Source organism: Nuphar pumila, chromosome 4, assembly GCF_984573655.1.
Source record: "Nuphar pumila chromosome 4, dmNupPumi1.hap1.1, whole genome shotgun sequence".
Classification (NCBI taxonomy): Eukaryota; Viridiplantae; Streptophyta; class Magnoliopsida; order Nymphaeales; family Nymphaeaceae; genus Nuphar; species Nuphar pumila.
The window spans coordinates 122,440,168-122,466,631 of NC_143252.1; the positions used below are offsets into that span (position 1 = coordinate 122,440,168).

General features: G+C 36.9%; 1 protein-coding gene across 2 annotated transcripts in view; it reads left to right on the plus strand.

Moving 5' to 3' along the window:
* Positions 1-25,487, plus strand: part of LOC149840869 (adenylate kinase 4-like) — a 32,914-nt gene extending 7,427 nt beyond the window's left edge. Inside the window, exons 4-6 of one of the 2 annotated variants that reach the window (XM_090003409.1) lie at positions 147-314; positions 15,477-15,566; positions 25,182-25,487. In XM_090003409.1, coding sequence (XP_089859535.1) covers positions 147-314; positions 15,477-15,566; positions 25,182-25,280 — 357 coding nt within the window. In that variant the 3' untranslated portion in view covers positions 25,281-25,487. Of the gene's footprint in view, positions 1-146; positions 315-14,035; positions 14,184-15,476; positions 15,567-25,181 lie in introns of those variants that run through there. The other variant, XM_090003410.1, reaches the window with a different exon arrangement.
* The last annotated feature ends 977 nt before the right edge of the window (positions 25,488-26,464 follow it).

Consider the following 26,464-nt stretch of genomic DNA (forward strand, 5'->3'; position numbering starts at 1 on the left):
TATTAGGCCTCATTTTTGTGCTGTTACTTATCTATCAATTATGCTTTCCTTTTTTGTAGTTCTTATATCTGTGGATGGTCATTCTTTATGTGCGTTTGATTGTTTTTTTCCTTTTCCCACTCTTTCCTCTGTTTATGTTGGGTCAGCTGGATGAGATGCTTGAAAAGCAAGGAACGAAGATTGATAAGGTGCTTAACTTTGCCATTGACGATTCAATTTTGGAGGAGAGAATTACTGGTCGCTTGATCCATCCTTCTAGTGGTCGTACCTACCACATGAAATTTGCCCCTCCAAAAGTACCTGGAGTTGACGATGTAAGATATTTCAATCCACGTTTCTTTCTTCTCTTTTCTCATTATGGTAACCTCTTGGCCAAGTAGGTTATAGATAGAAATTTTATATTGCAGGATGTTGAGGTATGAATTAAAAATTTCTGAATGAAACCAAATTAATAACGTTTATGCATCTTTCAGAAGAGTTTCAAAGTCTTTTTGAACAGTTTTAATATTAGCTTTTAGTATCCATCTTCTTTAACGTGTCAAATAATAAACCCTTTCATTGTTTTTAGATTTTTTGCTGTATTACCTTTGCTTAGGGCTGACTTGGTTGTGGGACACGACTTATTGTGAGGCTGCTTTCATTGCATTTGTCTGGTATGCTAACATAACATGCTCAATTTTGGAGTTCATGTGGGTTCAGTCTAATGGTGCCAATCATTGAAGAACCATCAAATGGCACCACAATCCAACATCTCACCCTCTTCCCCTCTCGCTGCTGTCCTTTTTTTGGCCACTATGATTTCCCTTTTGAGGATCTTCTGTCTTTTGCATATTTTTCCTAGCATTTTGTCATATTATTCCTCTACTGAATAGGTCAACCATTGAAAGGTAGGTCATAATAGTTTGACTATTATTTCAAAATAGGTAACTATTTGAGTATTTGACTAATATAAGAACAAAACTTACTTTTAAATCATAACAAGTGGATAATAAATACACAAAAACAAAGCGAAAAAAGTTTTAATATCTCACAAGAAAAAGTTTTTGTTTTCCTGTTTTAAACTTTTATTCACTATATATGTATGCATTTATGTATCATCTATCATGGAACAAGAAATTGTAATATCTCGTATTTTTCCATGATTTTTAAAAGTCAAAAAATATAATTTTTAATTTATATATTTATATTTAATTGATAAAATCATGGGAAAATAATTAAATAGGAGGTGATGTCAGTAGGGTCTGGGCATGGCCCGGAGCCCACTGACGCGAGCTATTTGAGTTAGTTATAATTTGAATTTTTAAATCTTAACCTTTAAATTTGAGCGAAATTTATGTTAATCAGGCAAAATTTCGAAGCGAAATTCAGGTATGACCACTGTTAGATCCGCCTCGGAATGTAGATCCTATAAGATATGTTTTTCCGAATTCGGATTACGGTTGTCCCGAAAAATACATTTTTCAAAAATGATCGGCCTCTATTTTGAGCTTTTTCTAGATTGGATCGGACTGGATCTGCTCCATTTGATCCAAGCTAATATTGACTAGGATCTGTCCAGGTTGAGATCCATATGGATTTGGATCTTGGATCCAAATCGAATCCGAAATCCATCTATAGCAATTTTAAAACTGGAATGAATTTAAAGTTTTAAAAATACTTTTAAATAGGATGAGATTGAGTTCTACCTGAGGTAGAACTCTACCCCATGAGGATCTTTTAGAAGGGGCGTCCCCCTTGGAATATTCTTTAAAGAATATTAAATAAATAAAATAATAATAAATAGTAAAAGTCTAGAAGAAATAAGGTAGAACTCTACCCATATGTGAGTGTATCTAGAAGGGGACGTCACCCCCCTTTCTAAAAATCCCATTAACAATATATAAAAGGAAGTCTTAAGCGCCTCTCTCTAGAACTGAGTTCTAGAGAGAGAGAGAGTGAAAATCGTGTGGAGAGAGAGAAAAGAAAGAGAAAAAAAACAAAGAAAAAGGGAAAAGAAAAGAAGAAATTAAAAAAATAAAAGAGCATCCATCTATGATTTCTTTGGGTTTTTTTTCGATATTCGAATCAAGGTACAGGTTTCTCTCTTAATTCGCATCGGAAAGGGGATTGTATAACTGATTCAAGCTTAGATTTTGGGGAAAAAGGGGAAATCTGATTTTAAAGCTATATGTGTATATATATTGTCGATTATATATATATATATATATATATATATATATATATATATATATATATATATATAGTTAATTTTCATGGATGTCGATTTCCCCGTTCATGCAAATCTGAAAATATTTGTATGCATACATATATGAATTTCAGGTTTGTCGAGTTCTCATGTGCATACAATTTGAATATATATATATATATATATATATATATATATATATATATATATATATATATATATATATATATATATATTGCAGGTTTATCGAGTTTCATGCCCATGCATCTAAATATTTTTATGTATTTCAGACCTGCCGATTTTAGTATGCATGCATCTAAAAATATTCATGAAGTTCAGATTTGCCGATTTTATTTATCCAACATACTGAATATATATATATATATATATATATATATATATATATTCAGATGTGCCAATTTCCCCTATTCCTATATATTGAAAATATAGATATGCATATACTCAGGTGTGTCGATTTTTCTTGTTCATATATATATATATATATATATATATATATATATATATACTCAGATTTGTCGACCTTCTTGAGCATGCATCTGAAAATATACGTGTCGATTTTATGGTTTATGTATCCTGAAAACATGCATGTACTTTAGATGGGTCCATTTCATACTCATAGATATGTGTTTTTATATTGTCAACTTCATGATCAAGCACATATTATATATGATTCTGGTTTGCTGATTTTAGTGCTCACGCATATGGGTTTCTCAACTTGTCGATTCTTGCTCATGTTTTGAATTATACATATGTATTTTAGTGTTGTAGATTACATGATCATGCATTGAAAAAATATATATATATATATATATATATATATATATATATATATATATATATATATATATATATATATATATATATATATATATATATATATATATATATGTGTGTGTGTGTGTGTGTGTGTGTGTGTGTGTTTTCAGCAGTTGTTTACATTTGCTTATATAGGCCTGACCGACCCATGTACATGATTCTGATCATGTAGATGGATTAGTGAGCATGCTGGATACATGTTTATTTTCAGCCTTGCCGACCCATGTACATGGATCAACGAGCGTGCTGTTAACATGGTTGTACAGGTTTGGCCGTGTTTATATATATATATATATATATATATATATATATGTAAATATATATGTTTCTCTCTCTTCTTGTAAAACCCGCAAGGGTATTATAATCATTTCCCCTCTTTTGCGCATGTTCATAATTATGAATATGCTGTAATGTTTTTTTGTACTTTTATTTTTTCTTCTTTTCTTTTTTTCTTTCCTTTTTCCTTTTTCTTTTTCTTGTTTGTTAACTAAAGTCAACTTGGAGGGGGCTCAACACTAGCTGTTGGGCCTCTCCAACGGTTAGAATTCTAACCGTTGGAGGGGCTTCAACAGCTAGTGGAGCCCCTCCAAGGCCTCTTTTTAGCTTATAAATAGGGGAGTTCCCCCTTTGTAAAAACCACTTCTTGGAGCTTTTGTTCTCCATTCTTCTTAATAAAAATTCTTTATATTTTATATGCCTTTGTGCATTTGTGTTGCTTTATTGTATCTTTGTGTACATTTGTTCAAAGTGTTCTTCTGCCTTTGTGCACATACCTATTGGTGGTGGTGTGCTTATAGCACACTATCTCCTTTTGAGATATTTTCACATGGTATCAGAGCAAGTTTGAAGATCATGTGATTCTTCATATTTGCAAGTGCCTCGAAAAGTGTGCCTTTAGCTTCTTGGTGATTGGAGTGGGGACTTCTCTTTCTTCAATATTTTGGAAAGTTTTTACAACAAGACTTAAAAGACTTAAAGGTTTTTACAACGAGTTTCATTTCTCACTCGGTTTTAAATTAAATGGCTCCAACTACCATGTTTGGGCCGGAAATATGGAGACTCACATTAAAGGGAAAGGTATTTGGGGATATGTCAAAGGAACCATTCCTGAACCCAAGATCACCATTATTGAGAAGGGTGAAATAAAGGTTCTAGATGGTGAAGAGAGAGAAAAAGCCTTTGAAGAATACAACAAAAGGCATGAAGAATGGGAGATGAAAAACTGCAAAATTCTTTCATGGTTTTTTTCTTCCGTTAAAACGAAAATAAATGCAAACATTTTGAAGTTCAAGAAAGCCTTTCAAGTTTGGGAGTATCTTGAAAGAATGTATACTTCAAGAGATTTGTCCCATAAATATTATCTACAAAAGAGGGCATTAACTCTTCAACAAGGGGAAATGTCTATTAGAGAATATTTTGCCGAGCTATCCACTATTTGGGATGAACTTGCTCTCCAAGAATCTAAATGAAGTGGAGAGGCAATTGAATTGAGGGCCAAACAATTAGAAGAAGATCATTTCTTCAATTTTTTAAATGGGCTTAGACCCGAGTTCGAACAAACAAGGTCCTCTCTTTTGAGTTCTTTCTCTTCTCTTCCGTTGGAAGATGTGCTTACCAAACTAAGTGGAGAAGAAACTAGATTGGGGATGAATAAAGTCAATCTAAGTGTGTTAGCCGTTCCCTATAAGGATGAGGGTGCTTATGCCGTCTCAAGACCGGAGAATAATGTCAAAACATATAAACCCCCTCACTTCAACAAAAAATCAAGGAAGAAGAGAAAATGGTGAGCAATATGAAAGAAGAGATTATAGTAAGATCATATGCTACTTTTGCAAAGAACCGGGATACATTAAACCGGTTTGTCCTAAGTGGAAAAAGATGGTGGCTATGACTACAACTTTCCAACCAAACAAGGAGGAAGGACCTTCAACTTCCAACAATGCCACTTTGTCTCTAAATCAAATCATGGAAGCTCTTCAACCTCTCCTCAAGGGATCCGTTTCCGGAGCCGCCATGACCACCTTCTCTCCTCCCGTTTAGACTCTTTGGCTCTTAGACTCGAGTGCATCCTTTCATATGACTCCAAATGTTTTTGCACTTTCTAAATACTCAAAAAATTTGTCACCCTCTTTTGTCTCTACCGCGGATGGGGCTTCTCTTGAAATAAAAGGAATTAGAGATTTTGAAAGACAAGGTTTTTTATTTCTAAAGTTAGATTTATCCTAAAACTAAATTTAAATTTACATTCCGTCTCTCAACTATCGGATCATGGGTGTGATATCAAATTCTCATCAAATAAATGTTGGATACAGGATTGCCCGTCCGGGAAGTTGATTGGGGAAGGCTCTAGGAAGGGAGATCTATACTTTATGGAATTTCTTCAAATTTCAAAATACTCTTTTTGTAATGTTGCCCAACATAAAGATATAAATGTTTGGCATAAACGCCTTGGGCATCGAAATATTGTCAAGCTTTCTTATTTACATTTTGCTAAAACTTTATGTTAAGATAACTTCAATTGTAATGATTGTATTCTTGGTAAAATAAGAAACTTACCTTTTGGACAAAAAACTATGTTTTCAACTAAGCCTTTTGAAATTGTGCATTCGGATATATGGGGATCGGCACCCGTTGTGTCTAAGGGAAGGTTTTCGTATTATGTTATTTATGTTGATGATTTCTCAAGATATAGTTGGATATACTTCCTCGAACATAAACATGAGGTTTTCTCTACCTTTAAGGTTTTTCATATAATGATACAAAATCAATTCAATAGTAAATTATAAATTCTTAGAACCGATTTCGGGGGAGAATATCTTTCAAATGATTTCAAAAGTTATATTGAAAATAATAAGATTGTTTATCAAAGGTCTTGCCCTAAAACACCTCAACAAAATGGATTAGCCGAACAAAAACATAGACATATAATAGAAACTATAAGGACCATACTCATTTATCAAAAAATTCCAAAAAGATTTTGGGCTGAAGTAGTGGCGGAGCCAGAAGTTTTTCGTTGTGTGGGCAGACTTTGGGTCTCGGGGACAATGCTATGGTCTTGAAGGACGATCCATTTATTCGGACCAGTGGCGGAGCCAAAAAAATTTCGCTGGAGGAATAGTCGTTCGTGGAGAGATAAAACTTAAATAAGCCTTTGAATTAAAATAACAATTGTTATAAACATAAATAACTAAATTTATGAACATAATAAGATAAAACCTTAAATTGTACTTTTAAACTAAAATAAAGATTGTTCACTTAAGAAATACAAACAACTAAATTCATGAAAATTTTATAACGGGCATCTTTTATTTTTTATATTTTGAAAACAATTCATAATTGTATCATCACTGATGGTATCAAATGTCTCCTTCTCTATGTAAGTAACCAAAGCATCATTGATCCATTCATCTCTCATTCTATTACGTAGACGACTTTTGATATTGTTCGTAGCTAAAAATGCTCTTTCAACACTTGTTGCAACTGACAAAGTTAATGCCAACTTAATCAATAAATACACATGAGAAAATACAATGTGCTTTTGAGTTGCTATGAGAGAGTCCCATCCATTGTCTCTCAAACCTTGAAGACACTGTTTTGATGTAGTGACTAAACTCATAGCATTCACAATGTCTTAATCTTTTCGCTGAAGTGCTTGTGAATGGTCATCAGTTATTCCCCAAACTTTACACATCAAATGTACGCAAAAAACAAATTCAAAATCTTGCAACTGATGATATAAAATAATTGCATCTGAACTTTTTCCTGAATATGTATCTTCTACAATGAAATCTAACACTTAAATAACAAAAGAATACATACTGAGTAAATTAACCAAAGCATCGTAATGAGAACCCCACCGAGTATCACCAGGTCGTTTGAAACTTATTTCTTGATTTAATCCTCGTCCTGTTTCATGTTCACCCAATGCAAGTGCTTCAACAATTCGCATAAATTTTGCTTCTCGAATAAGCTCAGATCTCTTGCATGAAGTGGAGAAAAAGTTGACAACCTACCTAATATATTGAAAAACACATCAAGCAATGAATTTTTTTAGCAACACCAACTAATGTCAATTTAAGTTGATGTGAAAAACAATGAATATAATATGCAGATGCATTTTCATGTAATATAAGACTTTTCAATCCATTAAACGCCCCTCTCATATTACTTGCTCCATCATAACCCTGTTCACATAAACTTGATATGCTTAATTTATTCTTACAAATTGCTTCTTCAACTGCTTGTTTGAGTGATATAGAACTTGTTTCAAGAATATGCACAAGAGTAAGAAATCGCTCAACCACTCGACATTTTTCATTAACAAACCGTAAAACAATAGTCATTTGTTCTTTAGTTGATACATCACGAGAATCATCAAGTAAAATAGAAAAAAAAAGTATCTCCAAGTTTCATGATAATAGCATTTGTGGTTTGTATAGAAACAACCTTGACAATATCCTTTTGTATATCAGGAGATATCAATTTGTTATTTTCTGGAGCACTTTTCAATACAACTTTATTTATGTCATCATTGATCTTTGTAAATATCTTTAACAACTCAATAAAATTTCCTCTATTAAGAGATTCTTCAGCTTCATCATGCCCTCGAAATGCTAATCCTTGACTTAACAAGTATTTGATTACATTAACAGTTGCCCAAAGGCAAAATCTATATTCATCTTTATGTTGAACACTTTCTTTATAAAGTATAGCATCAATATGTTGTTTTTGTTGCATTAAATTTTGACACTTCATTCGTGCTGAATTATGAAAACTGCTAGAGCTTCCAACATGTTTATCAAACTTCTTCTTGCCTTTCCAGTTATCAAATCCTTCATATACGAATGCCTCTGCACTAATCTTCTATGTGCTTTTTGGCCTGAAAAGATAACACTGCAAACAATATGTTTTATGCTTACTTGGACTATACTCCAACCAATCCTTATACTCATCATACCAAGCTGGAATGAACCTTTGTTTTTGGTGGTTTAGTTGAAATGTACAATATCGAGGTTGACAAGAACCTCAAATCATATATGCTCTACGAACATTATCTTGGATATTAGGATGATAACTAGAAATAGAAGGATGAAGTGCAGGGTCAGGTAACTCTGATTCATCAATTTATGTTTTGCTTATTTTCTGACTTGGTTCTTTTTCGAGTTAAAGAAGATTTATCAAGGATTGACCTTTTCATTATAAACTTATCCATTCCTATGCAACGAAAAAAAAAATAAGACAATGTTCTATGAGCCAAATCTCATTGCAAAAAAGGATCGAGCAAAATGAAAATGACAATCTTCTATGAAGCTAGGTATCAAACTATGTTTTGTAACTAAGCAATGAGTATCAACAGCATGATATGAATTGAATCTAAAACTCTCAATCATCAAGTGAAAGTAAAATTCTAGAGAAGGTAGTAGCATGTACCGTAAAATTCTCCAAAGTCCAAACCCGATTTTCAGTTCGCAAGTTCTAGCAAGTAATACCAAATCATTAAAAAGCTAAAAAAATTATCCAAGTTCTGCACGTTTCAAGAAAATCACATAAGAGAAGCATTCAGCCCGTGACTACAGGGGCTTTGCTCCTGCCGACGATCAAAACGACAGGGGGTGGAGCCCCTTGTCCTGTCGGAAAGATCAAAGGGGCAAGGGGCAAAGCCCCCTACCGACAGGCTCGAGGACAGGGGCGAGGGCCCTTGTCCTGCCAGAAAAATAAAAGTGGTAGGGCGAGGACAGGGGCGGAGTCCCCCCCCCCGTCCTGCCGGAGAGACCAAAGGGGCCCGACAGAGGCAGTCAGGCCTTGCCGGCCCTCCGGCAACCACCGAAGGAAAAGGGGGAGGCTCCGACAGAGGCCACCCTGTCCTCTGTCGGACCTCCGACGGCCCCAAGGGAAGTGGGAAGCTCCGACAGAGGCCACCGACCCTCTGTCGGACCTCCAACCGTCACGGGGGAAGGGGAAGGCTTCGGCAGAGGACACTGACCCTCTGCTGGTCCTCCAGCGATCCTGATTGAACGAGAAAAGAAAAACAGGAGAAGGGGTTTACCTGCGAGAGGCGCCAGTGCTCGTCGCGGCAGAGTTGCCGCGGGGGATCGGCTCGCCGAAAATCGTAGAGGGGGAAACAGAGAAGACGAGAGGGAGCCGACATCCACTGGTAATGCAATGACCGACAATGGCCGTTACGGGAGGTAAGGAGGAAGGGGGAGGGTGGCGTAGGGAAAGGCGTTGTGAGCCCTTCCCCACAACCCTACTAACTTAACCCTATTGGGTTCTCAAATCTGGGTCGGGTCCGGACCCGACCAGGGTCCGATAAGAAATTTTGGTGTGGGCGACCGCCCACCCATGGCTCCGCCACTGGGCCGAAGTGGCTCTTGCATCGGTTTACCTCATAAATCGACTTCCATCCAAAAATTTGAATCAAATATCCCTTTTTGAAACATTGTATAAAAAAGAACCTGATTACAATAGATTAAGGATTTTTTGTTGTAAATGCTTTGTCCTCACCAACAAGAACAATAAACTATCTCCCAAAGTTATTCCTTGTGCGTTTTTGGGATATTCGGAAACACAAAAAGGTTTTAGTTATGATATTAAAAATGACAAACTATATGTTTCAAGAAACGTAACCTTTTTAGAAAATATGAGTGGTTTTGAAGAACACAAAACTAATAAAGATAATGTTGATTACTCTTTTTTGTTTGAATTATTATCTAGAAATGAGGATTTTTTAGCGATGATGAATTGAATGATGATGGGGATATAAGTGAAAGTATTCCACCACCCATCCAACTTGAAGAAGAAATGATAGTTGAACCAATTACCTACTCACATATTGATAAAAATACCTTTAAAAGTGCAATAGAAAAGTATAGTGACTCTGTGAGCCCTCCAACCATTCTGGAAGAACCGAAAGATCTAGGAAAAATCCTTATAGATTTATATCCTACGAGTCCTTTTCTCCAAAACATAGGGCATGTCTTAGCGCCATTCACTCATATCAAGAAACTAGGAATTTTGAAGAAACTAAGAAAATGAGAGTGGAGGGACGCCATGGATAATGAACTTAGAGCCCTCAACAAAGCCAAAACTTGGGCCTTTCAATATCTTCCAAAAGAAAAGAAATCAATAGGATGTATATGAGTTTTTAAAGTCAAAACCAAGAGTGATGGCACACTTGAAAGATATAAAGTCTGCGTTGTTGCAAAATGATATAGTCAAGAATACGACATGGATTACGAAGAAACCTTTGCCCCCATTGCACGAATGGTCACGGTAAGATGTTTGATCACCATTGCATCTATTAAAAAATAGAACATTTACCAAATGGATGGTAAAAATGCTTTTTTAAATGGGGACCTTAATGAAGAAGTCTACATGGATGCTCCTCCTGGTATGGACGTACCAAAAGGAAAAGTCCTTCGTTTGTAAAAAGCGCTTTGTGGTTTAAAACAAGCCCCTAAGGCTTGGTATGATCGATTTAATAAAGTAATGGTTCAAGATGATTTTACTTCATGCTACACTGACACTGCTCTGTTTGTCAAAAAGTCTAATGCAGGAATTGTGATTTTACTGTTGTATGTTGATGATATGTTGATAACAGGTAGTGACATAAAATGCATCAGAAACATTAAAACCACTTTAAAAGAAAGGTTCGAAATGTCAGACTTGGGGTATCTGACTTACTTTCTTGGTATCGAGGTAGCCTACTCTCATAGAGGCTATTTTTTGTCTTAAACTAAACTTGCATGTGAGATTCTTGATAGTTCAGGTATTACTGACGATAAAATCTGTGAGACCCCTGAAATTGTGGAATAAAAAATGAAGATCGATGATGGGATACCTTTGGAGGATCCTACCCTTTACTAGCAACTTGTGGGGTCTCTAATGTATCTTAGCATCACAAGGCCAGACATCTCTCATGTCGTGCATACTGCAAGCCAATTTCAGCATGCTCCTACATCCGTTCATATGAGCGTCGTTCTCCGAGTTGTCAGATACATAAGGGGAACTTTAAACAAGGGAGTTTTTCTTTCCTCATCTTCTGAGTTAAATTTAATTGCATATACTGATTCTGATTGGGGAGGTGACTCAAATAATCGTCACTCCACTACAGGTTTTTGCATTTTTTTAGGTGAATCCCTGATCTCATGGAGATGCAAGAAACAACAGAAGGTGTCTATATCATCCACCGAAGCAGAATATCGAGCCATGACTTCTACAACTATGGAGATTGTCTGGATTAATCAGTTGCTGCAAGACATGGGAATTCAAATTCAAGAACCCACAAAGTTGTGTTACGATAATAAGAGTGTAATCTATATTGCTAAGAATCACACTTTTCATGAGCGGACAAAGCATATTGAGATGGACTCTCATTATGTCAGAGAAGCATATCTATAAAAAGTCATCGACCTTTCTTATGTGACTTCAGAATATCAGTTGACAGATTTCTTCATTAAGACGCTTTGCTCTCCAAGATTCAACTTTCTCCTTGGCAAACTTTCGGTCATTGCGCCCTAAGTTTGAGGGAGGGTGTTAAATTGTATCTCTCTTATATATATATATATATATATATATATATATATATATATATATATATATATATGCATATATATATGCACATATATATGATATATATATACGTATATGTATCTATCTTTATATATATATATATGTTTCTCTCTCTTCTTGTAAAACCCACAAGGGTATTATAGTCATTTCCCCTCTTTTGTGCATATTCATATGCTGTAATGTTTTTTTTGTACTTTATTTTTCTTTTCTTTTTTTCTTTTCTTTTTCTTTTTCCTTTTTCTTGTTTGTTGACTAAAGTCAATTTGGAGGGGGCTCAACACTAGCTATTGGGCCTCTCCAACGGTTAGAATTCTAACCGTTGGAGGGGCTCCAACAGCTAGTGGAGCCCCTCCAAGGCCTCTTGCTAGCTTATAAATAGGGGAGTTCCCCCTTTGTAAAAACCACTTCTTGGAGCTTTTGTTCTCCATTCTTCTCAATAAAAATTCTTTATATTTTATATGCATTTGTGTTGCTTTATTGTACCTTTGTGTACATTTGTTCAAAGTGTTCTTGTGCCTTTGTGCACGTACCTATTGGTGGTGGTGTGCTTATAGCACACTTTATCTCCTTTGAGATATTTTCACAGGCTGACCCATGTACATGATTTACATGGATCAACCAGCATGTTGTTAACATGGTTGTACAGGTCTAGCCGACCCATGTACATGATTTTGATCATGTACATGGATCAACCAAGTTGTGTACATGTTTGTACAGGTCTGGCCGACCTGGCCGACCCATGTACATGATTGTGATCATGTACATAGGTCAGACCAGCTGGGATGATGCTCACATATGGTAGGCCGATCCATGTACTGGAATCTGACCATGTACATGGATAAGACCAACTGTTTATAATTGTTTTACTGTTCAGCTGAATGTAAATATATGGCAGATACATGTATATGACACAGACCATGTACATGAATCAAACCAGCTGTGGATAGTCTATGATAGGTCGATACATGTAGATGAATCTGATCATGTGCATGAATCTGACCAGCACATTGATATTTACTGTTTTGCCGATTTCTGTACATAATTTGAGTATACACATAAATCTGATCGGCACTTGAAAAAATTCTGCATAGCCGATTTACGTACATGAAGATGGTCATGTACATGTTTATAATTGGAATATGTAATTTCTGAGTTCATACATAAATTTGATCCTAAATTGATCAGTTTGCAATTGTGCATATCATACGCATGAATCTGAAAACAATTTGGTGTTTGCAATATTGTGATCATATGCATGTTTGATTAATTATATGCATGGAATTGATCATGAATGGTGTGGTCTGCTGGCATTGTATTCACATGCGTATGTACTTGGCTTAATGTGTATTTATTTTGTGTTTTGAATGTGCATTGTAGACATGTTTGAACTGTGTGTGTTTCATGTTCACTGAATTTTACAATTTTGCATAAATTACTTTTGAGATATGTTGATAGTCAGATGTGAACCACTGCGGGTCGTGTAGGCTAGGAGCGTGTGTTGCTCTAATATTATTGCTTTGTTTAGTCATTTTCAAAATGACTTATGAAAATTATTGATTTTTCAAATTTAATTACACTGTTAAATTGTGTGGACCAAGACCCGAAATTGTTTTTGCATGTTGATTTGCAAAACGATTCTTGTGTAAATAACTTGAAACTGATTTGAAATTGTAAAAAAGACCAGAGCACTGTAATTAATTTCTTCCTTGATGTCTCTTCCACAGTGTGAGAATCTTGGATGATGGTCTTGGAGGACCTTAAGGATATTAAAACTTCATGTTTGATTGTGCCTCAGAACCTTATGTGGTGGTTCGTCTTTCGGCTACGGTTTTAGGGAAATTTCAGCCACCTTGTCTAGGGGTGTTGTTGTTGACTTAACTATAGTTATTGGTGTACCAAGAAAGTGGGGTCAATTGTTGAGGATTTTCATTGATGTCCCGACATTAGGTGAGGATTTTTAATGTTTTGATGAAATGTGAGGATTTCTGATATTGGTCGAGGAACAAGTGTGAAACCTAGTAAATAAAATACAAATTGTGTGTTAAGCTATGATTGAGACTTTACTTGAACTTCAGGAATTGTGCATGTTTTGAGTGTTTGCGGGTTTAAGGAAAATTGAAAATTAAATTTGTGTGCATTTAATAGGGATATGCATGCAAAAACAACTTTGATAAATAACTTAATAGGTTACTCCTGCATGTGCATTGAATCATCCGTATTTTACTATTTAGTATTAGTTCATGCATCTTTGCATATTTGGTTTTGCATGATATTTGGTTGAATGCTTGAATGGTAAAATAATTGTGGTAAGTTATTGCTTGTGATATTCCTCTGAAATTTATGCATAAATTTGTTTATGCTATTTTCTTTATTGTTTGGATTTTTAGAAGAATTTGTACGAGGACTTCGGTTCTTACTCCTTTTCTTAAAATTGTTTTTCAGGCGCATATACTCAGTGATGTCTTGGATTGGCTAGCTGTAGATTACAAGAGTTGCGATGGTGTTTGGGATTCTGACAAGATAGCATGATTTTGATATAGTCTACTTTTAGACTTTTGATTTATTGATTTATTTAATTAATGAAGTTGATTATTACTTCAAGTTTATTCAATGCATGGATGATTTGTGGTTTGGTATATTAAATCTTTGATGCCCCGGATCCTTGGGAGGTTTTTTGTAAATGCTTTAAAAAAAAAACACTATTTTTCACGGGTCATTCGGGGTCGTTACAGAAATACTAGGTAATACCGCAATACATAAGATCTACTTCTTGACTATGTTCTTCCAACAGGTAGATGAGATTAAACGTTGAATTAAAAAATCTGAGGTATCAAGTCCCTTTTTGTTAGATAGGTGATTTTTTTGCAACATCGTTATTCATGGACCATGTTCTTTTTACCTGAATTAGCTTAATGAACAAATGCATGGAAAATAATGTAAAGTTTGTTTGTTTTTATAATAATTTTGTTCATTCTAATCTGAGTTAGGACTTCTCCATTTTGCAATGAACTTGATCTTTTCACTTTCCAACTCTATCTCTCTCTTCCACTGGCATCCCTGTATCTTCCCTCAAATGAGTGTCTGAGAAGACCTCTGTTCCTGGTCTGAGTGGCTGAGAAGGCCTCTGTTCCTGGTGTGCATCAAAGAGAATATACACATCTGAATAAGAGAACCAAGGAAAGTGTGGAATGAGAAGTAAATGTCCACTAGCTCTAGACAAATGTATGAATTAGGAAATCAAGCAGGGATCTCTGAAGAATGATTTGTGCACTAAAAGAGGATAAACGTGCTTATAACAGCTCTCTTTTTGCCTCTGTTGCACAGAAATATATTGGCAAGAAGCCAAGGTTTCCCATGTCAATATGTCATGACAGACATTGGGCACACCACGACACTTCATGGACACAGTCAACATTGTGTCAATTACTGTATATGTGTCTGATCTTGAGCCTTTCTAGATATTTTTCGTTTTAGTTTTTGTCCTTAAAATGGCTATAGTTGTATTTCTTAATTATCTTGATTCTTGACTTGTTTTGCTTGTATTGCACAGGAGTTAGAAGTCTCTCTCTCATACACATGCACATATATACATACAATTTTTTTTTGAAAGAAATATACATACAATATTATGCACACACACACACACACACACACACACACACATATATATATATATATGAATGCTTCCCCTATTAGTAAAATCTTATTGAAAATATATGAACATCTCTGCATATCCTATTTATGTGTCACATATCTGTGTCTTTTGTCAGCATTTCAAGTTTGTGATTAGAGTTTCCTGGATTATGTTGTACATTTTCTTTTTTCTTTTTTAGTTCTCTAGAACCAACCTTATTTTTTTCCCTTATTTATGTGTGTGTGCAAGATAACTGGTGAGCCACTGATCCAACGCAAGGATGACACAGCAGCAGTTCTCAAGTCAAGGCTGGAATCTTTTCACAGGCAAACTGAACCTGTATGGATACTCATTTTATTATTTTTTGTTGACATCTGTCAGTTTTATTTATTTTGGAAGCGATCTTCAAGTACAATATTTCTGTTAAATGCTGGGATTTCATCTTGTTGGTTGAATGTAGTACTATCTGCTGAATTGAAAAGATTGCTTTTCCGTGTTTCCTTCAGTCGCTTGTTTTGCAAAGTTGCTTGTTTTGAAAATTTATCATTTCATCAGATGTTCATTGTACAACATAACCACCTAATTGAGGTTCTAAATAGCTGGAAACAAGAGTTCATCAGATGTAGAACACATGCTTATCACTGTTTTTGTTGTTTGAATTTAGGAAAAAAAGAATCACTTTACAACATGCAAAATTATTTGGACCATAAACACGAGGGTTGTGAGTTTGTAGGTTAGGCAGGTGCTTAATGAGCCAACATGGTCACCTTTTCCCTGGTTGTGGATCAGGGATCATAAAGGTCTTAAAACCATGGTTCTTTAGGTTGGTTCATTTGAACCAAAAAGGCTTTGGGCAATTTTGGAATGCTACATTGTTTGTTGTGGTTCACTGCTCAAAGTAGAGAACCTGGGAATGATGTTTATCTATGAAAATCAATTGGATTTTGTTGGGGTTTTTCCTTTCCTTCTTTCGATTTACTCTTCTAGGCTTGATCTTGTCTGGTACATTTGATTCAGGTCTAGTAATATATTTGGATCACAGTCAGATGTTAATAGGGCTTAAAAGAAAACCAGTGGTGGGGCAATCTGGTTTGTCTGGTTTCAGGTGGGAAGGATTTGGGTGGGATCTCACTCAAATGTCCCATGCAGATCAGGTAGGTCTATCAGAATTACTGGAAGCTTCTTAGATAGGTGGGAAGTGCACTTCTTGGAAACTCACTTTATAAGTGCGATACTTTTCGCTTCTGAAACTTGATGAGAATATCAATTCTCTCACGCTTCTTCTATGATTTTCATGCACTTCATGCTTGTTTTCTACATGCTTGCTATATGTCCTCTTGTACTTCTTTTCATGTTTTCTGTGTTTCATCTCATTCTTCTCACCCACTTCCCATGTGCTTTCTTTAAATAGGTAACCATCATTTTTAGATTTTAACAGAATTCTAATTCTAACACTAAAAACTCATGAAATTTAAGAAGTCATTTTTACTTTAGTTTTTATTCTCGTCCCATGTGATTCCGGTTTTTCTTCCCATTTGATTCTCATATCGCTTCCTTTTCGATTCTCATTTCACAAATCAATTTCTTGTTTATCGCTTTTGCCTCCTGTATCTTTTCCCGCTTCTGCTTCCTATTCCGGCAACCTTGGGTCTATCCAATCCTTACCATAACATAATACTGTACTGCAAGTTTGGATCCATATACAGCAATCAGTTGCCAGCTGGTCCAGGTGGGGTAAAACTTCTTATTGTCATCTTGCATGTGTGTGTGTGCACATGCTGGTCCATACGTGCTCATGCACTCTCCTAACATCTGTGGCATCTTGTCAAAAAACTTGCATCATCAGATTCCAAGTTTCCAACTAGATTGTACATACAAAATAATAGTACCATATATATATATAGATATATATATATGTCTGCTGCGGATATGCATACTGTATCAATGAGTTGAAAGTTTGAAACTCATATGTGCAAGTTGTTTTGACTCAATGTAACCTTAAGGATGTGTTTGGCATAGTCAATTTATTAGAGATCGGCTCTTGGATCGTGTTTTTTCAACATAAAAATACCTTTTTAAGTCATAAATATTCTGTATGTTCCTGCCACCGTTGAATTTTGAATAACAAAAAAATCCTGTATACAGACCAGATTCTGGTGATTTAGAAGTCATTCCCCACCAAACTGACAATGTAGATCATATCTGTTATGTTAGATAACATGAGCAGTAAGATGTTCCTTCTTTCAACTCATTGATAACTAGGAGTGTCAATGGGTCGGGTTTGACCCAGACTCGACCCGTACCAAACCCTATAGGGTCAGGGTTTGGTGATAGCTAAGAAGGCCCAATTAGAATCTGGGTCGGGCCTGAAGGGTCCAATTAATATATGAAGCTGGGTATGGTTTGTGAAATTCCATACCAGACCCAGGCCCTACCCGAGTTCCGATTAAGATCCGCAATTTTTCGATATAAAAATGCTAAAAAATATTATTTTACCGGGTATGGTCCGGGTTTGGTTCATGTAATCCTTATAGGATTCGGGTATGGTTTCACTTATGGTGGGTCCAATTAGACCCTGGTCCGGACCCGGTACCATCATCTCAAGTCAGGTTTGGGTCTGGTTCTACATGGGTCTGAACCAAATCTGACCCATTGACACCCTTATTGATAACGTATGCACATCCACACCAGAGACTTATCCTATATTAATCAAGTCTTTGGTGGTGATGAGTAGTTCTTAAACAATATTATCTCTTTAACTGTCCTAAAAAGCTTCAATGGGACAGAGTTTTGGTGGTTTGTTTAATCCAAACTCATAGACATATTCTCTATAGCTTATTTAGTAGAAAACACTTATTAGATTAGGCATTTTTCGTGTTTAGATGCATATTTAGAGTGATTGAAAATTGATGGCTCATATTGAACCAAAACTTTGTGAAACAGAAATCGAGGTATCTCATCAAATCGATTTGAACCAAAGCATGGTTTTTAGTGAATAAGCAATGATGAACGCATTCACAGGATCAAGCAAAAAACACATGCAACTATGTTTTTTAGAAGTGTTTAGGAGCTACTCATCTCTCTCTCTCTCTCTCTATATATATATATATATATATAGAGAGAGAGAGAGAGAGAGTATATATATATATAGAGAGAGAGAGAGAGAGCTATACTTTCTCACCTTTCTTTCAGAAACAGCTGCAACTGTACCCATATTGTAATACATACCAACACCGATACCTATATGACAAAGATTTGAAGTATAAGAATTCCCTTCCTAATAATACAGTTGCATGAATTTAGTTTGATGTTTACCATAGGAAAGGTTAGATTAGGTGAAGCAGAAGAAGAGGATGACTCCATTGAATAGGTGTTGGCAAAAGAGAACAAGAACAAATAACTAGAGAATAATATAAGGAATAAAAAGCAAGAAAGTTTCTGATCATGACACAAGTTTCCCAGATAATGACTACAGTATGAACTGTTGAATCTAGACATTATTACTGTTAAAAGGAAAATATCTTTTTGGTTTTGGGTAGCTTTATGTAATTAGTAATAAGTAGATGGGTTCTTTTAGTAACCTAATTTTCTACTAATTCCTTTAAGAAGGGATTATGGACTAATGAAACAAACGATTACTCTCTCTCTCTCTCAGTTACTGTTTAATCAGGAACCCAGCCGACGTTAACATGGTATCAGAGCAGTGTGCGATCTTGGGTGCCTGAGTTCCAGTCTCAGTTTCCTTCAAGCAATATCTCATCGGATAGTCAGAGAAGATCAACATCCCGTCGCTCCTCTGCTGATCAGCGATCAACGCCTCTTGGTGAAGATCAGATCTGGCGACAGATCTGTAGTCAGACCTAGTCACGACAATGAAGATCTGACTGGAGGTCATGACTCACATCTGAAGCCAGATCTGGAAGTTGGATGAAGACCCAATGGTCGTGGGTGCCAGATCTCGTCGTGTACAGGGTGAAGATCTGAAAGAAAAAAAGGGGGGGGGGAGGAATCAGATCTTACTCAGATCTGGGTATGTCTGTCGTGATTAAGGAAGGCTTGGGAAAGAAAATCAAGTCTTCGATTTTCTGTCATGGTTGAAGTCGCCAGCTGCTACCCATCAAGTGGAGATCGGGTCTGCTGAAGATTGACGTGGAAGTGGATTGTGGTGTGTGGATCGTGGAGAAGACCAGATCAGGTGGAGATCGGGTCTGCTGAAGGTTTTTTTTTTTGTTATTGCGCCAGACGTTGATCTGAAACCAGATCTAACGACAGGTCTGGTTGTGAAATAATCGTGGTGGAGCCCTACCTATATCAGATCTGACGAGTCCCTACGTTAGATAGGAAGTGCCTTTCCTGTATCATCTGATTTTGATTGACGTACTTTCCTGGTTCTTGCGTGCTTTCCTGTTTCGTGTGTGCCACAAATCTGATCTGGACTGATCAGATCTAGATAAAGTCTGGTGACTGTTTGAGATTAAGTCAAGATGGCGGGTGATCTAAAGAGGGAACTGATTGGAGATTATAAAGCTTTTGTGAATCCTTTTTCGTACGGGTCATCTGTCAAGCTAGATGACTCTAACTATGCAAGGTGGTCCCGAACTTTTATGATGTCCGTCTCTGGTCATCGAAAAAAATATATTCTTTTAGAACCGGAACCACCTGATAAAATTGGGAAATATAGCACATGGGATGAAGATAACGACATCGTTATGTCGTGGATGATGAACAGTGTATTGCCTCATATCGCTGATGGACTTATTTACTACACCACTGCTAAAGAAATGTGGGACAACCTTTGAGATACGTACTCTCACGAGACCAATGTGAGTCGCATCCTACAAGTCGAGCAGGAGATTTACCAACTACAACAAGGAGATCAGACGCTGGCTCAATATTATGCATCTGTCAAATCTGCATTTGAGAGGCTGAATGCACACATGCCCCTATGTTGTACCACGCAGAAATCCCACCAGGAGCAAACCATGGTTGCAAGATTCCTGACAGGACTATCATCTGAATTTGCAGTTGCCAAAGTTCAGATGTTGACAGGATCGGATGTTCCCACTCTTGCGAAGCCTACAACCGACTGAGTAGATTGGCTATCACTCTTCCACAAACTCATTCTGACTCACAAACATCTGCTCTGGTAGTCACCCCAGGCCGGGGAAGAGGAAATTTCCTAAATATGCGTGGCAGAGGTCGAGGCAGAGGTACAGGGGGAAGAGGTAGATTTCAGTGCACCTACTGTGGCAAATTGGGACATCTTGAGGATAGGTGTTGGGATAAAAATGGTAGACCGCCTACTTCTTCTCAGATATCAAATGTGTCCAAGGCTCAAATTGCAAAGATTGACATGGAGGTTCCCACTGGCTCCTCCAATGACTCGGTCACTATAAGTCGCAAAGAGTATGAAGAATTGATGTCCCACCGCCCTTCTAGTTCGAACGCAGCTACTCCCATTGCAGATGTTGCTTACTCCACAGGTGAAGGATTAAATCACCAAGGTAGTAAATGGATTATTGATTCAGGTGCCTCTAGACACCTATGTGGATCTTCAAAATCTTTTTCTAAGCTAGACCCCATGTGTGATCATCACAAGGTTGTTCTTGTCGATGGGAGTTCCTCACCCATTGTGGGACAAGGAACTGTTTCCATCTCTCCGTTACTTCAGCTGACAGATGTGCTTCATGCTCCTTCCTCTCATCAAAACTTATTGTCAGTTAGTCGTATTGCAAAGGAGCACAATTGTAGAGTGATTTTTGATCCTTTGTGTTGTATGTTTCAGGATTTGCTGACGGGGAAGAGGATTGGTGGAGGCTATGAAGAAGGAGGTGTCTACTATCTTCATCAACCTCTGGGAGTCGTGCATACTGTGTCTGAGTCATCCTCCAGTTCTTATCAATGGCACCTTCGTCTCGATCATGTGCCTTTACCAAAACTGCATAGAATCCTTCCTCAAAATTTTCCTTCTGCCTCATTCCAGTGTGAAGCCTGTCAGTTGAGTAAACATCACAGAAGTTCGTTTCCTTCAAGTCAGAGTCCATCGAGTCAAAGATTATTTGAGCTTCTTCACGTCGATGTGTGGGGACCTAGTAGAGTTCCCAGTAGGTCTCAATGTCGTTATTATTTAGTCATTGTTGATGATTTTTCTAGATTATCATGGGTATTTTTAATAAACGACAGATCAGAAGTTTCTTCAATTCTTATGTCTCTCATTGTTGAAATAAAGACTCAGTTTGATTCTCTTGTCAAGATCATTCGCACTGACAATGCTCTCGAATTTAAAACCAATGAGTTACTACGGTTTTATAAGATTCATGGCATTCTACCTTAAACTACTTGTGCTCATACCTCTCAACAAAATGGCGTAGCTGAAAAAAAGTATAGACATCTTCTAGATGTTGCTCGCAGCCTTATGCTACAATCATGTATGCCTCCTTCATATTCGGGAGATGCCATTCTTACAACTTGCTCTCTTATCAATCGCATGCCATCATCCTCATTGGGAGAACAAATTCCCGTGAACATCCTATATCTCAATGCACCTCTTTTCTCGATTCCTCCTAAGGTGTTTGGGTGCGTTTGTTTCATTCATAAACCTGGGCCTCATCGAGACAAACTGTCGGCTCAATCCATAAAGTGTGTTTTTGTGGGCTATCCAAGAAATCAAAAGGGGTACAGGTGTTATGATCCCATCGCTCGTAGGGAGTATGTCAATGCAGATGTATCTTTCTTTGAGTCCATTCCCTTCTTTTCAAATACTGCCTCCAGGTTCCTATGTGATCAGGGTGATGCAATGTCATTACCTATTCCACCTTTTCCTATGGAATCAACTCTCACACTCAGTCACGATATCATTCCTTCAAGCTCTCCTACCTCTCACACTCACTCACGGTATCACGATCCACCTCTGGTATATACTCGAAGATCTCCTCCGGAATCAGAACCTACACTACCTTCTCCCTCAGAAGCAAGTCCTCCAACCACAACTGAAGCATCTATTGTGGATGATAATTTGCCAATAGCTATCAGGAAAGGTAAAAGGCAATGTACCTTACATCCCATTTCTAAGTTTGTTACAGATGCGAGACTTGGGAGTCATATGAAGAAGTTCATCATAGCTCTATCCGCTGAATCTCTACCTCTAGATCACCATCAGGCTGTCCTAGACTCAAAATGGAAAGTGGCTATGCAAGATGAGATGGATGCCTTAGTCTCACGGAATACCTGGGAGTTAGTTACTCCGCCGGAGGATGTTGATATTGTTGGGTGTAAGTGGATCTACACCATTAAGTACAATTCAGATGGCTCTATTGAACGGTACAAAGCCAGGTTGTTGGCAAAAGGGTATACACAGACATATGGGGTAGACTTCTTTGAAACTTTTTCTCCTGTGGCACGCTTTGGCACTATTCGGCTAATCATATCTGTAGCTGTCCATAATGGTTGGGGCTTATGCCAGTTGGATGTGAAGAACACATTTTTGTATGGTGATTTGTCAGAGACAATGTATATGCAGCAACCTCCGGGTTTCGAGGTTTAGGGGGAGTGTTACAAGGTGTGCAAGTTAAAGAAAGCAATATATGGTCTAAAGCAAAGTCTACGTGCGTGGTTTCAGAAGTTGTTTGAGAGTATGTCCGCTTTCGGTTTTAATAGGTCAGCATCAGACCACTCATTGCTTGTTAAGAAAACTCCCACTGGTGTTGTGATTATGGTTGTGTACGTGGATGATATTATACTTACAGGGAGCAATAAAAAGGATATCTCAGATACCAAAGCTCATCTGCAGAAACACTTCGTTACCAAAGATCTTGGTTCTCTTAGATATTTCTTGGGTATAGAGGTAGCTCGAAGCCGTGAAGGGTTAGTTTTATCTCAGAGGAAGTATGTACTTGATTTGTTACAGGAAACAGGAATGTTAGGAGCCAAACCTGCTAACATTCCAATGGATCCTAAACTTCACTTGTTTGAAGAGGCAAAACCTATTGACAGTAGAAGTTTCCGGTCTCTAGTTGGTAAACTCTTGTAAGTTACAGTGACAAGACCAGATATTTCTCTAGCCGTGAGCAGGATTAGCCAGTTCACGGATAAACCAACCCAAGTACATTGGCAGGCAGCAATGATGATTCTTAGGTACTTGAAGTCTTCTCCGGGTAAAGGACTACTATACAAATCAAGCTCTTCTCTAGATATAGTTGCGTATTTGGATGCTGACTATGCAGGAGACATTAGTGATAGAAAATCCACTACGGGGTTTTGTGTGTTTATAGGCAGAAATTTAATAAGTTGGAGAAGTAAAAAGCATACCGTAGTAGCTCGATCGAGTGCTGAGTCAGAATATAGAGCCATGGCCCAAACTGCAGCCGAAATGATATGGGTTAGATCAATTCTCAGAGATCTACATGTACAGACCTCAACGCCGATGGTGATGAAATGTGATAACAGAGCAGCCACTTATATTGCTAATAATCCAGTGTTTCATGAGAGGACTAAACACATTGAAGTTGATTGTCACTACATAGGAGATCTAGCATAGACAGGTCAAATCTCTACTTGTCACGTTGCTTCAGAGGATCAAGTTGCCGATGTGTTTACTAAACCTCTTGCTAGTGTGGGCTTTCTTAAATGCTGTGACAAGCTGAGCATGATAGATATATATGCTCCAGCTTGAGGGGGAGTGTTAAAGGAAAATATCTTTTTGGTTTTGGGTAGCTTTATGTAATTAGTAATAAGTAGGTGGGTTCTTTTAGTAACCTAATTTTTTACTAATTCCTTTAAGAAGGGATTAGGGACTAATGAAACAAACGATTACTCTCTCTCTCTCTCAGTTACTGTTTAATCAGGAACCCAGCCGACGTTAACAATTACCAACACCAAAGAGCAAACTTTGCACTTTTTTGTCCAGAGGAATCGATTATAAGGTCACCTGATATGAATGTATTCGATAGCCAGAAACATCACTCCTTATATTGTTAATCCAAAGATGGTACAAAAGATTGTGATGGTGCAAATGTGTGACGAGTCGACTGATGAGTGCTTTCCCACAATCTCTTTCATCACACTCTTCCTCATTCAAGAGCTGTTTTCCTGATCAAACTACAAAATAGATATGCAAATTGTGTCGGATCATTTGCTGGAATTGAATCAGTGATTCCCATAGGACCTGGAATGGAACTTTTAGGTTTATGTCAGCAAAGAAAGCTCTGCTTTTGTTACCTCTGTTAAACAAAATGAAACTCTTGCCTGCCTACATATAACCAAGGATAGCACTCTACTTCTACTGGACTGGAATTTTTTGAGAAAAGGAAATAAAGATGTTTATAGAGATTGAGGTAGAAGATATACTAAGGAAAGGATAAGGGAGAGGATGAAAGGAGCAGAAAGAAAAGACAGAAGAATGGTTAAAAAAGAAATAAGAATAAAAGAAAAGTACCTCCAGGAAAACGATCTTGTTATGCAATAGGCAGCACATTAGCAGAGCGTCACCTCTGATACCATGATAATTTTCTGATATCAACAAGAATGAGAAATGTTTGAGCAAGCAACCATTGACCCCAAATGGTTTGTCAAGGTGAGAGGTAGTACTTTTGAGTTTTGAGTATTTCATTTATATAACGAGCCCTTGTAAGGAGTAAGGACAGTAACAGATGTTTAAAATAAATATTTACAACAGTGCCAATAACAAGTGTCCATTATCAAAAACAATAAAGGAGTAAAATGAATATTGTACAACTAGTGATATATGCTGTCTATCAAAAGCTAGTTGCACAAAAAGAATTGGGTGATTTTCAGTTACGTTCGTGTTTTAAGTCATAGTTTGATATTTCTCAAACAAGAAACAACTGATTCTTGTAACCAAGGGAACATATGAATGATCACAAACTTGAGTTTAACAGATCCCCATTTTAAGTTCCTCTCAAATCCTGAAACTAATTTTTTTTGTCTGAATTGCAGGTTATTGATTATTATTCGAAGAAGGGTGTTGTTGCAAAACTTGATGCTGAGAAGCCACAAAAAGAGGTCACTGTCGAAGTTCAGAAAGCACTATCATAATTTATCTTGACTGTGTTTTTTGACTTTATATTCCACACATTCTCTAGGATTATAATGGATTCCGATGAATTCAGATCGGCTATTGTTCAACAAATTCGAGGATTGTCCTGCAATTGATTTTTGTCACCATATTTAATTTAATTTTCTCAAGTTTTCAAGGTGTTGATACAGTAATAAAAATCTCAATGTGGAATATTGAAAGACAGACATATATGTGATCTGTTGACTGCACACACACAAGGGAAATCTTTCACCAATTTATCAACCATGACAAGCCTGGTTATTAGTAGGTATGAGATCATCCTACTGAAATGCATCAAGCCCATGGATTTGTGGCTTCACCATCTTTCTAAACTGGTGAAGTTTGTCAGGCGTCCTATGCATCCAAGTATAAGGATTTTTTTATATTTATCAGAGACCTAGCTGTGTTGGCTCTGCCATTGTCCTGGCAGCGTAAAACTCTGGGGGATTACCCCTTGCCCCCAATTATAAGGATTGCACTTGTATTTTATTGTAGAGTGATGCTAGATTGCCCATGCCGAGTTGTTTCAGATGCTGGGTGAACATTATGTAAAAATGTTTCTTTCAGAGTGCCCTTGTTTTGGAGGAAAAGCTGGTTAAAATAAGGTTTTCCTTGCTTTTCTGAGGTTAGCCTTGCGAGGGAATTTGTATCTGGAAACTCTTCAAACATTTGGAAATATGTAGAAAATAGGTAAGATAAGATATTGCATATCCTCTATTTCTGTGATGTTAGATGCTTGCATCCGTAGACTTTGTTTTGCACACATAATAGTGTCTATTATATACTAACATCTTCACTGTCTAAAAAGAGGCCTATTAAGTGACCCCATTCTTAGTCAGGTTTCTTGTCATATATGTATAAAGGTTAATATTTGATACTAGGGAAATGGAAACCTACAAAATGGGCACAGTGCTAAATGAAACATGCTAATGGATTTTTGGTGTTTTTTTTCGAAATTCTGACCCATAGATGTGTTCAGCATGATTGATTTAGTAGAAATCGACACTTCGATCATGCATTTTGGATTTTGCCTCAAAATTTTATGAAAATTGTAAGCTGTTGATTTTTGAAACCTTATTTCAATAAAATGCAGGAAATCCATTAGCATGTTTTCTTTAGCACTGGACCCATTTTGTAGGTTTCTATTTTCCTTTGATACTAA